The following is a 16351-nucleotide window of genomic DNA, read 5'->3' on the forward strand; positions in this document are numbered from 1 at the left end:
AGTTCTTGCATCCCGTGATTGGCAGTACTGGAACTCAAATCCATATTTCTCTGATTCCAAACCCAGTATACTTTATTCCGTGCCAAATTGCTTCCTAAGAAGTAGACATTTGTTTTTGAATATAAGATAGTTTCCAGCCCTACCAGCCCTAAATTGGAACTATCTTCTTCATTTTTTTCCTAGTTTAAATTTTTACTTTAATAATTTGTTTAGTCTTGTTCCTATGTCTCTCTTTGTTATATGCTTTACTCTCTAGTTACGGAAGAAAGAAAACCAGCTGAAGTTCTCATTGTAGAGGGACAACAATATGCTGTCGTTGGGTGAGTGACACATTTTTCTTTATTAGTTGAGTCAGTTATTTAAAACATAGGTCTTCTAGTTCCCCCTTGATGTGAATTGGAAATTTTAGATTAATAATTTTATTTATTAGTTTTTTAACATGTTTTTTTTCATTTACTTATTTTGAGACAGAGAATGTTTGCAAGTCGGGGAGGGACAGAGAGGGGGAGAGACAGAGAATCCCAAGCAGGCTCTGCGCTCTCAGCACAGAGCCTCACGTGAGGCTTGAATCTAGAAACTGTGAGATCATGACCTGAGCCAAAATGAAGAGTTAGATCCTCAACCACCTGAGCCACCCACATGCCCCATAGATTAACAATTTTAAATTTTAAAAATAATTTAAAGGATATTTTATGGATTCCTCTCCATTTTCTATATTTTGTAGTATTCTATATCTTAAATTAGGGACTACACTGCTGGCTTTACAAGAAATGGGTTGATAAATTTTTTCGTATAATAAGAAATGTGGAGGTATACAACCCAAGGGTGGAATACTGGCTTTATGGTGTTATTAATATTTCAGGCTCTTTCTGTCTTCTTTTTCTGAAGCTTTGTTAGTGTTATAGCATATAATTGAAGTTGTGCAGGCTTTGGAGTCACATTGTTTAGGTTTGAATCCCAGAAGCTCTCTTAACTCTTTGTGACATTGGGCAGGTTACTCTGTGTGCCTCAGTTCTCTTATCTGTAAATCAAAACGTGAAAATAGTACTAAGAACTATTACAGAATTAAACATATAACTCATATAAGGCATTTGGCATAGTTCTAGCACCTAATAAGTTGATAGTTGTTATCACTTATTTCTGTTATCATTTGTCATTAGGTCTTTTTTTACCAATGACAGTATTTCAAATGCCAGTTAACTAAGGAAAATATAAATTCCAGTTTTGTTTGTCTAGTACTACATGCCATTTTTTAAATGGGTAGTTAAAATAATATCTTAATATTCTTTAATAGCACTTCATAATTTAAGTATTTTCATAGCAACAATCTTTTTAATCTCTACAACCACATTGTGAAATAAACACTTCAGGGATTATTGTTTCCTTTCTACAGTTAAGAGAATTGATCCTCAGAAGTTTAAGTGGTTGATATAAAATGACCCAAATGGAGTCAGGATTAGAGTCAAGGTCTAGCTCCCAAGATCAAGACCAAGATTCTTTTTCCCTTTTGTTTCTTATCACTGTATAAGTCTTTTCTGAAATACACACCCCCTCCAGGAGGAATGATTGATCTTTTCCTTGAGACTCCATGTGCCTCTAAAATAGCACTTTTCTCAGTATATTAAAATTATTTATGTATATATCTCCCTGGTTAGTTTTGAGTTCCTTAAAGATGGTGATGTCTTACCATTTATATTTTACTTTGTACCCAATAAATAATCAAAAAGTGTGTATTGAATTGATGCATTTTCTCAGTCTGTATTATCCAGAAATCTGACACTATACCCTTCGCGAATGAAAGCTTCCCTTTTTTTCCTCCTCTGGAGTTCTTTTCTGCTTCTAGTAGGGCAAAGATTTTTTCAACCTTATAATCTTATCCCTTCAATCTAATTATGATTTCTCTCCTTAATTACCCATTATCTTGTTATTCTTGCTTGATGGCATTGGTCACCTCTGGCTTTCTGGCTCTTTAGGCAAAGAGACCGCTCCCCAAAATTGAACTCCCTGGCTAAAGGGAAAATATTTTATCTTCTGAGAGAAGACTACAAAAGATAAATAGTGAACCCCTGCCCAGTAAAGCAGATACTGGAAATATGCATGGAGAATAATATGGAGAATAAGCTGTTATAAAGGCTAGACTCCTTCTTGAATCACTACTTCCTGGTATCCTTCAGACTTTCATAAAACATTATTTTATATGGATCACTCATTTCTAAGCCTCTCATTGAACTTAGATGTCCTATAATGAATGGCTCTATTTACCTTAACCTCAATCTTATTTAAGCTCCTAGTAGTGTCTCTCTTTAATCTATGACATGCCCAGCTAATGAGCTGGTAACTTTCTCATCTTTGGAAAACCTTTTGTGACTTACTGATAAACTTCTTAGGAGATACCATTGTTCTTAGAAGCCACAGTTTCTCTTTCATCTCACTAAGAAAGTCATGATTAGGTGCCTGTCATTAATTCAGCACTTAGGATTGAGTACCTATTATTATTATGATTATTCAGAAATCCTGGGTAGGACTTTTGTCAGTGTTTCTGAATTGGCCAAGGAATGGGATATCTGCCTTATTGAAGAGACTTAATAGGAATGTGACATAAGAGAGTGATGTGCCAAAGCACAAAACTTAAGGAAGTACTCATTCTCAGTGTCATGCAAGTGCTGGCCCTGCAATTGTGTGACCCTGAAAATTAGTTCCTCCTTAATTTTGCACCCTAGAAATCTCTCTTGCCTCACCTCAATCCCTCTCTGCTGCGCTTATATGTAAAACACATAATTTCAGTTACCAAGATCAGTATTGATTTTTATGTGCTGAATCATTTTAACTCTCTTGTTTTGACTGCGTGTTGGGTCATCTTTCTTTTCTTATAGAACTGTATTGCTGTTGATAAGAATTATCCTTGAATATTGCCAGTGTGTGGATAATATCCCATCTGTTACTACTGACATGCTTACTCGTCTGTCAGATTTATTGAAGGTGTGTATGATTTCACTGTGATGGAAAAATAGTTGGAAGAAGTAATTCATTAGAGTATGACTAATCTTCAAATTCTGAGACATTTCAAGGTTAAGTTTTCTTTAAGACATTAATTTTGTACATTTGATTGTGGTTGAATCACAACATGTTACTGGAAGAAGGCCACCTACTTCCTTCTCACTTCGCATTTAGTGATGCCTCATTATACCCATAGAGTTGTTAATGACATTGGAGACAGGAGATGATTTGTTCGTTAGGTGCTGAACATGACTGAGGCCACTTAGGTCAAAAAACCTGGACTGGTTTCAAATGTGCATGGAAGGAATTCACTGAACTTTACAAAATTCATCTCACTAAGGTTAGAGATTTTTCTTAAATCATTCTTTCAGAACCATTGATGTAAAATGAAAATGTGGTGATAATCTTATTCAGCCATTTCATTTTAACAGATTTTTTTAACTGCTAGCATAAAGAAAAGGCTTCTTTTCAAATGTCTAATCAGTTAATTCTTCCCCCAAATTGAGTTGTCATATTTTAGTCCAGAAAGATTTTGTTACCCTTTTGAAAATAGGACCCTCCGATAAGAATGCAGAAACTGAGCTAGTTTTTTTTTTAATTGAAGTATAATTAACATATAGTGTTATGTTAGTTTCAGTGAAACTGAGCTAGTTTTATGAATGCAGACTAAAGAATTTTTGAACAATTTATTTTTAGAATTTTACTTTTTTCCTACCGGACAATAAATATTATCATTTAGGAACACCCCTCGCCTCTTTTTTGTCATTATGTAAATAGATCCTAGTTGCTCCTACTAGAAAATTCATTTGGTCCTTGAATGAGAGGAAAGAGGAATGTAGTTTTAGAACTGTAAATAAACACATTGCCAGCATATACAGAACAGTTTTTGATAAATTGTCGGGCTTTTTCTTTCTCCTTCCTTTGTTAGTACTTCAATTCAAGAAGTTGCCAGTTAGTTCTTGGAGCTGGTGCACTGCAAGTTGTTGGATTAAAAACAATAACTACAAAAAATTTGGGTATGGATTCTTGTTTTTAATTCACATGTTGAGATTTTACGATGATGTTGCTATACTCATTGTGTTTTTAGTACACCTGATGTTTTTATGACTCTAATTTAAAGACTCTAAAGTTATTTCACTGTTCGATGTATTACCATGATTGAAAAATTGGCTTCTGGGGAAATGTTATGAGGAATTTCCACTCTAACGAGTATAAGTTATTTGGAAGTTGCACCACTATAGAAAATGTTAAGATGTAATGTGTATGAGGTGCTTTGAGGTGAAAGATATCTGAATGTCACAAGAGAATCCGTTTTCCCATTAGCTTCCTCATGTCAGTAATACTAACAACTTGAGGTCATTGGGAAAAGCAGCATGTTTACTACATTATTCAGTACCAAATTATTTAAGTGAAATAATGTTGCTTTCTGCCACTGTGTTCTTCATTTATGAAATAAACAGGGGTCTGTATGAAATTGACATTTTAAAATTTATTTTGATATATAATTAAAGTAAACTAATTCTCTTTTTTGTTTCTCCGTGATGTATCCACTGCCTGGATCTTCAGCTCTATCTTCACGTTGTTTGCAGTTAATTGTGCACTACATTCCTGTGATCCGGGCTCATTTTGAAGCTCGACTACAGCCTAAGCAGTATAGCATGCTTAGGCATTTTGATCATATCACTAAGGTACTTTTCATTGTATTTTCTACTGAAGTTTCGTAAATTTAATTCCTTAATTGGTAAATATTTTTTAGATGTGTTCCAGGGACTTTAATATTCTGTCTCATTACAGGACTACCATGACCACATCGCTGAAATATCAGCTAAGCTTGTAGCGATAATGGATAGCTTATTTGACAAGCTGTTATCCAAGGTAATGATTTATGGAAACTATTAGGCAATGTTTAAAGGCATTGTGCCTTTTCACAGTTGTCTAGCCAATCAAATTCCTCAGGGTTTAGAAAAACTCAGTAAATTGTTCAGATTGCCCAACAGTGGATAGTCATCTCCTAGGGGGTTGGGAGGGGACAGGAGGGAGATTATTTTAAGAATGATAGAAACTCTCTACAGAAGTGATTTTATGTTAGCTACATTGACAAATATGTAGCTTCTTCAAACTAGATTTTAGTCTGAAAGCCTTCCAGAGATAGAATTGGGAGAACAAAGTTCAAAATAGAGAAAAAAGTAAATACGTTATTTGTGGGACAGTATATTCTTTATTTTCCAGACTGAAATGGCAAAGTCTGAGGTGCTGTATTATTTCCCTCATAGATAATCAATTTCAATATCCGTTTCTTGTTTGCTTCCCATTCCTAATAGATCATTAAAAGAAGTATTGGTTTCCAATGAATCCTTTATTACACTGGAGAGTATTTCCAGAAAAATGTTGCTTAATCAGCCCTAGTCACTTTTGCTCTATCCTTCACTGTTTTCTTTTCCTAAGTTCCTTAACACCTGTCTTAGCGACAAAGCAGAAATTTCATAACTTGAAATTTTGAAGGTTTATTTAGTTTATATGTTTTGCCCAAGAGTATGTTTAGGGTAATCATCAAACAAGGCACTTTGGTATGCTTTTCTGCTATTTGCATTCTTCAGGATTCTGAGATGGCAGGAGCAGCAGGCACATGAAAATCATAAAAGTGCAAGATAAAATGGCATCCATTCACAGATACAGACGTACTCGCACCTTTGAAGGTGACAGTGGGGAAAGAGTGCTTGGAAAATAAGATTGCATTTGTTTAATAGTTCTCAAATGCTTTGGTTGTAAGACACCTCTTTACACTCTTAAAAATAATCAACGACCTCAAACAGCTTTTATTTATGCAAATTGTACCAATCAGTAAGTACCATATTAGACGTTAAAACTAAGAAAAATTTAAAACACAAGAATACACAAACACGCATTCCATTGGCCATCAGAATGATGACATTGTTACAACTCCTCTAAAAATCCCTACTCTGCAATCATGAGAGAATGAGAGTGAAAAAGTTAGTAACATTTTAGTATTATCATGAAAATGGATTTTAGTCCACAGTTTCCTAGAAAGAGTATCTGACTCCCAGGCGTCCCCAGACTGCACTTTGAGAATGTCTGAGGTGGCTGATAGATAACCTAGATGTTTTATGCTTTTAAGAAGCTTAAAGAATTTATAGTCATGTGCAAACATACCTGTATTTTGTCCTACCTGTTAAATTAGTTTCTAGTTTTGTATGGAGAAGAAATATTGTTTAGGAATTCTCTGATTTTCTTTATGGTTGCCAAGTAGTAACTAAATTCAAAAGCAGTTCTGTTTCACCAGTTTTGCTTTTTGATACTTGGCGTTCTTATGTCTACCAAAAGTCAATAAATAACAATGTGACTACTCTCAAGAAGTTTACCATCTGTTACCAGAGAGGAGAGGTGGGCAGGGGATGGGTTAATAGGTGATGGGTATTAAGGAGGGCACTTGTGATGAGCCCTGGGTGTTGTATGTAAGTGACGAATCACTAAATTCTACACCTGAAACTAATATTATGCAGTATGTTAACTAAATGGAATTTAAATAAAAACCTGGAGGAAAAATAATTTTTAACAAAAAGTTTACCATCTAACAAGGCAGAGGACTGCAAACACCTAACAATGTTAAATAGTGGAATTAGGAATAAGCTGTGGAATATAATGAAGCAAACCCAAAAAAGTGCCAGTACTCTTAAAACCTTGACTTTATTCTATCATTTTGGTCATACAGAGTTTTGTTTGGTTTTTTGTTTTGTTTGTTTTTACCGAGAACTGGGACTGTGGCTAGACATTTTCCTGTGGCAATTAGTTTTATTCATTTTTTAATTTTTAATTTTTTGATAAAAAATAATTATTTAATGAGCTTTGCAAATATTTATCACCTATATTTAATAGTCATATCTTGCTTTTTTTGCTAAAATAAATGTGAGGCATTATGATACTTCATCCCTACATAGTATGTATTTCTAAAACCAAAGGACCCTTTGTTAAATATTCATGCTACCATATCATACCTAACAAAATTAGCAATAATTCCTTAATATCATCTAATATTTATTCTTATCTAAAATTTATCAGTTGTCTCAAAATGTCTTTTTTCAATAACTTGTTTGAACAGAGGCTTCTCTACATAGTCTACACAGTACATTTAGCTACTATGTTTCCTACGTCTTTCATAAAGTTTAAATATCCTGCTCCCCATTATTTTTAATGTTAAGAATGTGCCTAGACTTTTGCAACTTAGTATTTTCACTACTATCTTTCCTACTAACTACTTCTCCCATTACCTTGACCTGTTACATTCTCTCTGTACTAACATGTCTCTCTGTCCTTCCCTGCTGTATTTGCTTCATGTGTTGCCCAGGAGTTTAGCTCTGTTTTTAATTCATACTGAAATACGAGACAATGTTTGAGTTGAGTTAGCCTCTTAATTTTAGCTTTTTATTTTCTTATCTGAAAATTTTATTTGGAGAAAGAAGGATAACACAGTAATATAGGCTCTTTCTAAGAAGCTAATAAGTAGTGGTACCATTGCTTGGGTAGAATGAATCATTAATATGTAATTGTACTCCTGACTAAACTAATGTCCCAGCCTTCACTTATTCATTCATTCAGGAAGTTAAATTGTGTTAAGTAACCAGGATACATAAGGGTTAGGAAGTCTTCAGCATTGTCCCTCAAATAGTAAAATATCCAATAGGAAAAGTATATTGATAATTTTAACAGGAAATAGAATATGTAAAGTGCCACAAGTAAGGAATCGACTTTGTGCTATTGAAGCTTTTAATGCTTTGGAAGAGATGGTTGCCAGCTGAGGAGGGAGATCTGGGAAAGCTTTAGGGATGTGGCATGCATGTAAGTTTTGCTCGTACAGATAGGCATTGTTAGGGCAAATGAAGTTGAGGTAAAGAGATACTCTGAGGTAACAGCATGTAGGTAAGAATCATAAGGAGGAAGTTTAGTGTCAGGGTTTTGGAGTCAGGTAGACCTAAGTTCAAATTCAATGTTTGTCACATATTTGCCATTGAAGCACCTTGGAAAAATTATTAATTTCCTTGACTTCAGTTTCTGTCTTTAAATTGGGAAAATAATAGAGCCTCAAAAGGTTATAGTGAGGATTAATGAGATAATATACATGGGGTGCTTTTCTTTTATCATGTGTCTGACTATAGCAAGTTTCCAGTAAATGTTGAATGCTACTGCTTTTGCTGTTGTTGTTAATAACAACAAAGTTAAGTTATTCTATTTAGCCAATGAATCAGGGTGAGTGAACTGATTGTTAGGTGAACTGAGATATGTTAGGAAGATAGTGAAGTTTTGACTACCAGTGGAAAGCTAAACAGTTTAAGTCAGGTTTATGGGGATATAACACGTTCAATAAAATTCACCCTTTTTCTTAAAAAAAAAAAAAAAAAAAAAAAAGATTTTTTTTTTTTTTTTTTTATTTGAGAGACACAAAGTGTGTGGGAGAGGCACAGAAAGAGACAGAGAGAGAGAGACAGAGAGAGAGAGAGAATCTTAAGCAGGCTCCATGCTCAGCACAGAGCCCAATACAGGGCTCCCTCCCACTACCCTGGGGTCATGACCTGAGCTGAAATCAAGAATAAGACGCTCAACCAACTAAGCCACCCAAGCACCCCTAAAATTCACCCTAAGTATATGATGACTTTAATAATAGAACTACCACAATCAAGATATTGACCAGTTCCATCACTGTTAAACATTGTCTCCAGCAGTCAGTTCTCTTCCCACATCCCAAAACCTTGACACCACTGATCTGATGTTCATCTGTATAGTTTTGCTTTTTCCAAAATGTCCTATAATTGGAATTATACAGAATGTAGCTGTTGTCCCAGGCTCCTTTCATTTAACATAATGCTTTTGAAATTTATAGCATATGTTAGTAGTTTGTTCCTTTTTATTATAGAGTAGTATCAATTGTACGGATGCATCACTTTGTTTTTTCATCCATTTATCAGTGAATAGACCTTTGAGTTGTCTCCAGTCTTTGCCTGTTACAATAATGCTGCTATAAACATTCATGTGCACATCTTTATGTGGGCATGTATTCTATTTCTTTTGTGTAAATACAAAACTTTTGTACATAAATGCAAAACTTTATAATATCTTTACAAAAAACTGCCAAATTGTTTTCTGAAGTGATTGTACCATTTTGTCTTCCTACTTTTGATATATCAGAGTTTGGGGTGCCCTTCATCTTCACCCGCACTTTATATTGTCTGTATGGGTTTTTTTGTTTTTGTTTTGTTTAACTTTTTTAATGTTTATTTTTTGGAGAGTTTTTAAGTATTTTCTCCCAGTCTATCACTTATCTTTTCATTTTCTTGACAGTGTCATACAAAAGCAGTTTTAAATTCTCATGAATTCCAGTTTATCATTTCTTTCTTTTATTGTTCATGCTTGTGTCCTATCCTAAGAAGTTTTTGTTTAACCCAAGTTACATAGATAATTTCCAGTGTTTTCTTATATCTGTGATCCATTTCTAGTTGATTTTTGTATGTAGTGCAAAGTATGAGTCAGTGTTCATTTTTCTGGATAGTTCCAGCACCTTTTGTTAAAGGCTGTCCTTTCTCCATTGGCATCTTTGTTGAAAATCGATTGGCTATTTTTGTGTGGGTCTTTTTTTGAACTGTCTAATCTGTTCCTTTGATCTGTAAGTCCATCTTACACCAATACCACACTGTCTTAACTACTGTAGCGTTACTAGAAGTCTTGGAATCAGGTAATGTAAGTCCTGGGATGTGAAGCCTTCTCAGTGGCCCCACCCCTCCTCCAGTGGTAACCAATTTGGTTTATGATCCTAGGCTTAAAGGTATTTTCTGTTTCTGTTCCTCACACAGTGGCCCTGGGGATGAAAGAATTTGGTGCCCTTTCTCAGTGACTTAAGGCTTTTGCTTGGTATAAGAGGAGGGTGCAGGGAATTCGTCAGCATTGGTTCCTTTTCTCTAGTGGCAGCCATTCGCCTCCTGCTTGTCTGTGCTGCTACTGAGAGTGACTCTGTGGTCTTCTGCTCTGATCTCAGTGTTGCTTCTGAGTACCTTCCGGAGACCCATAGAGAGGAGCCTGTGAATGAGTGCACACTCTCCTTGTAGCTAGAGTTCTCATTTATTGTAAACATGTACTAGTTCATATTTGGCCTTTGGGATTTTGTTAAAATGTTGTTTTCTTTCTTTTTTGCTTCTGTGGTAGTCACCTCTTCTTCCTATGCTCTGCCATAATGAGACATTTCGTGTGTCCCATCTCCTCAGAAGGGCTTGTGACTCTTTGGAATTCGTTCCTGTGGTTCTGGGGACCTTTGTTCTCTGATGGGTTGAAGAAAAGTTATGATTTTGTAAATTATTATGGTTTTTCTTGTGGTTAGGGTAGTAGAACATTGTCTTACAGCTTTCTAAATTTTAAACAGAAGTAGAACCCCAAGGTTTTTAAACTAACAAATCACCTGATTAGAATTGCACTTCAGAAGGACTTATCAGATAGTATGTAGAATGGATTTGAGGTGATATGAAATGTCTTCTGTTTGGAATAGTTTCACGTAATTGTTATCATTTGAAGACTCAGCAGCCCAGGTGTGCTGCTCCGGAAGCCACCTCCACTATTGCCTAAATGTCCTTCATCCGTGTTCCTGTAGCATGCAATGTCCACTTTCTGGAACACCAACCAGCTTTTAGGCAGCTCCCCAAAGCTCCCTGTCTCTGATTCATCTTTGTACACTCCAACTATTGTAGTATCTGACACATTCATTCCAGCATACGTATTCTCATATGTAGGTCCATATACTCATATACATACATATGTACATATATACATACATATATGTACATATACATACACATCTAAGAAAATACTTATCCAGAAGTTACTGTGTACCAAGCAGCTTTATTTAATGTTTGTTGACCTTATAATTGGACTCATTAAAATGCTAGTATATTTTTTCAGATAAGTATTGAAGACCTCACCTAGGGCAATGTTTCTCAACTGAGACAGTTTTGTTCCCAGAGGATATTCAGAAGTGTTGGGATATTTTTGGTTGTCAGAGTTTGGGGAGTGGGCTGATACTGGTACTGAACATCCTATAATACACAGGACAGCACTCGCAACAATGAATGATGTAGCCGAAATGTTAGTAGTGTAGAGGTTGAGAAACTCTGACCTAGAGTATTAATGTGCAAAATACTCTGAAAGTACATTTGATGGCACTTAGTCACCAATTCAATATAAGGAACCAAGGAGAAGGAGGAATAAAAACTGAGTTGGAGATCCTCCTGTGTGAGCAGGAGGATTGTAATAACAGCAATAGTAATTGAAACAGGAAAGAGGCAGGTTTGGGAAAGCTTATAGTAAACTCAGTTATGGTATGGAACATTTAGGAAATGTGTGACTTAATAAAGTGGTTCTGGATTAGAGATAAATTAGAAGCTGTTAGATTGAATGAGATTGATAGGAGAGAAAGAAGGGAAAATGAGGGGGCTTAACACGGAAGAAGCTTTGCACTTAGGAGATAGGAGACATCTTTTTCCTCCAGGAGGGGAGGAAGGAACCAGGAAAACATTGTGTCACACAAGGACTGTGTTTCAAGCGTGAAGGTATGTGAATACTGCAGAGTAGTGAGGAAGCAGAAGTAGAAAAGTTACTAAATTTGGAAGTTCGGATGTCTTTAGTGATTTTGGCAGAAAGAAATTTCAGAAGATTGTTAATAGTGGAAGAAGGTGGTTTGGGTGGTGGCAAGAATCAAATTTTAAGGGTTGAGAATAAAGAATATGGTATCAAGTTTCAGTGACTGAAGAAATATGATGGTGAAGGTTAGATGGAAAGAATAGTATCTTTAGGGCGGCGCCTGGTTGCTCAGTTGGTTAAGCGTCCGACTTCGGTTCAGGTAATGATCTCGCGGTCCATGAGTTCGAGCCCTGCTTCGACCTCGTGTTTCGTGGGTTCGAGGCTCGCATTGGGCTCTGTGCTGACAGCTCAGAGCCTGGAGCCTGTTTTAGATTCTGTCTCTCTCTCTCTCTCTCTCTCTCTCTCTCTCTCACCCTCCCCTCTTCATGCTCTGTCTCTGTCTCAAAAATAAATAAACATTTTTTTAAAAATTAAAAAAAAAAGAATGGTATCTTTAGGGAAAGCAAGGTTCATCTTTAGGTGTGAAGGAAGGTTTTGGGGGTGTACTAGGTTCCCAGAGCTGCCAAAACAAATTACCACAGACCAAGTGGCTTAAAACCACAGAAATTTATTCTTTCATAATTCTAAAAGCTAGAAGTCCTATATCAAAGTGTTGTCGGCCATGCTTCCTCTGAAGGTTCTAGCAAAGAGTCTTTCCCTGCCTCTTTCTAGTTTCTGGTGCCTGCTCTCATTCTCTGTTGGCATTCTTTGGCTTATAGATGCTCCATTTCAATCTCTACCTCTGTCTTCATGTGGCCATTTTCCTTCTGTGTGTCTTTCTAAATTTCCTTAATTTTTTTCATTAAAAAATTTTTAATGTTTGTTTATTTTGAGAGAGAGAGAGAGAGACAGACCGTGAACAGGTGAGGGGCAGAGAGAGAGGGAGACAGGGGCAGAGAGAGAGACAATCTGAAGCAGGCTCCAGGCTCTGAGCAGTCAGCACAGAGCTCTACGTGGGGCTTGAACTCACAAACCGTGAGATCATGACCTGAGCCGAAGTAGGACTCTTAACCAATTGAGTCGCCCAAGTGCCTCTCCTTTCTTTTATAAGGACATCAGTCAGTGGATTTAGTGCCCACTCTAATCCAGTATGACCTTATAAAGTTCAGAGTAAACATGAATTTGGGCAGATACTATTCAGTACAGGGTAGTAGTAAAATAAGGGGATGTTACCATAACGAGGTAACTACTTCATAACTACTAGGATGCCTAAATAAAAGGACAGTAACAAGTGTTGGTGAGGATATGGAGATATTGGAACCCTCATATCTGGGTAGGGTTTTAAAAAAAATTTGGCATTTTCTAAGAAGATTAGATATAAAGTTACCATATGACCCAGTAATTCCACTTCTAGGTATACACCTAAAAGAATTGAAAACATTTGTCCACACAAAAACCAGTACATGAATGTTCATAGCATCATTACTGATAGCCAAAAAGTAGAAAGAAACCAAATGTCCATCAATAGATGATTGGATAAACTGTGGTATATTCATGCAATAGAATGTCATGCAGCCATTTAAAATATGAAGTATTGATGCATGTCAACAACATGGATGAATCTTTTAAAATTTTTTTTTTTTCAACGTTTATTTATTTTTTTTGGGACAGAGAGAGACAGAGCATGAATGGGGGAGGGGCAGAGAGAGAGGGAGACACAGAATCCGAAACAGGCTCCAGGCTCTGAGCCATCAGCCCAGAGCCTGACGCGGGGCTCGAACTCACGGACCGCGAGATCGTGACCTGGCTGAAGTCGGACGCTTAACCGACTGCGCCACCCAGGCGCCCTACAACATGGATGAATCTTGAAAGCATTATGCTAAGTGAAAAAAGCTAGTCACAAAAAGCCATGTGTTATAGGAGTACATTTATAGAGATTAGTGCTTGTCAGGAGCAACCTCAGGGAGGGAGGAATGGGAGTGACTGTGAAAGGTTATGGGTTTCTTTTGGGGTGAGGAGAATGTTCGGAAGTTAGTGGTAATGGTTTTATAACTATGAGTTTACTAAAAACCAGTTAATTGTACACTTGAAAAGGGTGAATTTTATTGTGTGTGAATTATATCGTTATTATTAATAAAAAAAATAGAAGATAAGGGGATTTTTGTATTTCCAGGCTGAAGAAAGGTAAACCATTAGGTTGGTCACAACTTTGCTGATCTTGGTCCAGTCATGTGGTGACTTCTGCATGGTTCTTTTAAGAGCAATATATTGGAACTTATCATTTTAATAACTATGTAAGATTAGTACATTATTTAGCCCAGATTTGTCTTATAAATAAAAATAGTATATAATTTAAGCTGTGAATTATAAGATATGGGCCAAAGATGGCTGTTTGAATGATACCAGTATATTGTTCCAAATGTAAGAATAGTTAAAATGAATTTACCTAAGTTTAAATTTTCAGTATAGGTCATTGCTGAAAAAGTCTTCCTTTACCATCTTTAAAGTAAATATGATTACTTTATTGGCTTACCTATAAAAGAAAAAGAAAATGTTGATACCAGAGTCCTATTGGTTTCGGATATGATCATGTTGACACATTCTTAAAATCATCTTTAAAAAATAATCTCTTAATTTGGAAGGCCTACTTTATTATTTTTATTTTTTTTTTTTAATTTTTTTAACGTTTATTTATTTTTGAGACAGAGAGAGACAGAGCATGAACGGGGGAGGGGCAGAGAGAGAGGGAGACACAGAATCCGAAGCAGGCCATCAGCCCAGAGCCCGACGCGGGGCTCGAACTCACGGACCGTGAGATCATGACCTGAGCTGAAGTCGGACGCTTAACCGACTGAGCCATCCAGGAGCCCCTAGAAGGCCTACTTTAAAGATTCACGTCATTGTATATTGAGCCAGATTGGTAGCTAACATTTTTTGAGCACTTTGTATTAAGCACTGTTTTGTGTTCTTATGAGTCACCTTTTTAAGTCCTCACAGAAAGCCCTTTGAGATAGAAATGAAGTAACTTGCCCAGCATTAGCTAACCATCTAAAGAGCTAGGATTTGAACCCAAGCAGTCTTTTTTTTTTTAATTTTTTTTTTTTTCAATATTTATTTATTTTTGGGACAGAGAGAGACAGAGCATGAACGGGGGAGAGAGAGAGGGAGACACAGAATCGGAAACAGGCTCCAGGCTCTGAGCCATCAGCCCAGAGCCTGACGCGGGGCTCGAACTCACGGACCGCGAGATCGTGACCTGGCTGAAGTCGGACGCTTAACCGACTGCGCCACCCAGGCGCCCTACCCAAGCAGTCTATCTTAAGAAGGGAAGCAGCCTGTGTTCTTAGCCACTAAATTATTATGGCTTTCTTAGATTAGATTAGGATAGTTAATGAAAAGTTCTTGAGATATGCATGAGTAGCACAGATCACGGTTGAAGTGTAAGTTTCAACTATACCAGAGTTAGACATGTAACATGGGCCAAAAACATATGTTTTAGGAAACACTGGAGACAATTAACAATCCAGAGGACATGAACATAATTCTCATTGTTTTTCTCTGCCAGTATGAGGTGAAAGCTCCCGTTCCTTCTGCCTGTTTCAGGAATATTTGTAAGCAAATGGCAAAAATGCATGAAGCTATATTTGATCTTCTTCCAGAAGAACAAACACAAGTGAGTAGTAATTCCTAAAACTACTTTTTTTATACATAACATATGCATACAGAATTGGAGTGTTTTTTATATACTTTTGGTACAGTTAAGTTCATTTTTCCGATATGATTATTTTTTCAGCTGTTATATTAACCTGTGAAATGTGAATATAAATGTCTGATTTCAAAGTGCCTCTAGCTCTGACAGGCCAGAGCAATAATTGCTCTGCTATATGGTCAGCAATTATAAAAAACAGATATTTTGTCCATTGAGTATAGAGATCCCAGATTCTACTTACGTCATTCATTATAGTATCAGTTTGAAAATCAGAGTTGGCATTTATCAATAGTAAAGTATGTTGCTGTTATTATAATCCAAATGGGATAGTGAAGGAATTAGTGATAGAATTAATAATGAGAGGACACATGAAATAACTCAGTCAGTATACCTTATTTTTGTTAGATCAACATAAATGATCTTAGTATGCATAAACCAGGAAAATAGTAAAATTTGGCACCTCTCACCTATGAAATATCCACTCCTTGTCCCTACTGTCTTCCCCTACAAAAGTGTTATCAGAGTTTTCTCCATTGTTCACCTACACTTCTACCCCATCCCCTCTACTTGCTTTGTTTCCCTCTCCTGATACTTTAAAGATTCCAGTATTTTTTCCCCAATCTTTTTTTTTTTTAATGTATATTTATTTTTGAGAGAGAGTGTGAGTGAGCTGGGGAGAGACAGAGAAAGAGGAGGACAGAGGATCCTAAGCAGGTTTTGCACTGATAGCAGTGAGCCTGATACGGGGCTTGAACCGTATGAACAAACCATGAGATCATGACCTGAGCTGAAGTCAGATGCTTAACTGACTGAGCCACCCAGGCGCCCCTCCAGTCTTCTTTACCCACCTTAGCTTGTTCCCTCTATACGAGGCTATCTCATTTGAGCCCAGTTGTAGAATGATACAGTGTTGGAATATAAGCTTAGTTGTATGACTAATGAGCTTAACTTTCACTGGAATTTTTGCTCTTCAAACAAGTTTCTTATTTGAGTTTGCCTCTAATTGGTTGAGTATATAGAAATGGTATCTGG

At 36.5% G+C, this 16351-nt stretch overlaps 1 protein-coding gene across 5 annotated transcripts in view; it reads left to right on the plus strand.

The window, feature by feature from the left end:
* Window positions 1-16351, plus strand: part of VPS54 (VPS54 subunit of GARP complex) — a 139392-nt gene that overhangs the window by 67163 nt on the left and 55878 nt on the right. For 4 of the 5 annotated variants that reach the window (XM_086701000.1, XM_086701001.1, XM_025931877.2 and 1 more), the window contains exons 16-21: window positions 257-320; window positions 2874-2979; window positions 3926-4013; window positions 4564-4685; window positions 4792-4872; window positions 15176-15283. In XM_086701000.1, coding sequence (XP_086557126.1) covers window positions 257-320; window positions 2874-2979; window positions 3926-4013; window positions 4564-4685; window positions 4792-4872; window positions 15176-15283 — 569 coding nt within the window. Of the gene's footprint in view, window positions 1-256; window positions 321-2873; window positions 2980-3236; window positions 3338-3925; window positions 4014-4563; window positions 4686-4791; window positions 4873-15175; window positions 15284-16351 lie in introns of those variants that run through there. The other variant, XR_015249178.1, reaches the window with a different exon arrangement.

This window comes from Puma concolor, chromosome A3 (genome assembly GCF_028749965.1).
Source record: "Puma concolor isolate L17-30 chromosome A3, mPumCon1.1.hap2, whole genome shotgun sequence".
Classification (NCBI taxonomy): domain Eukaryota; kingdom Metazoa; phylum Chordata; class Mammalia; order Carnivora; family Felidae; genus Puma; species Puma concolor.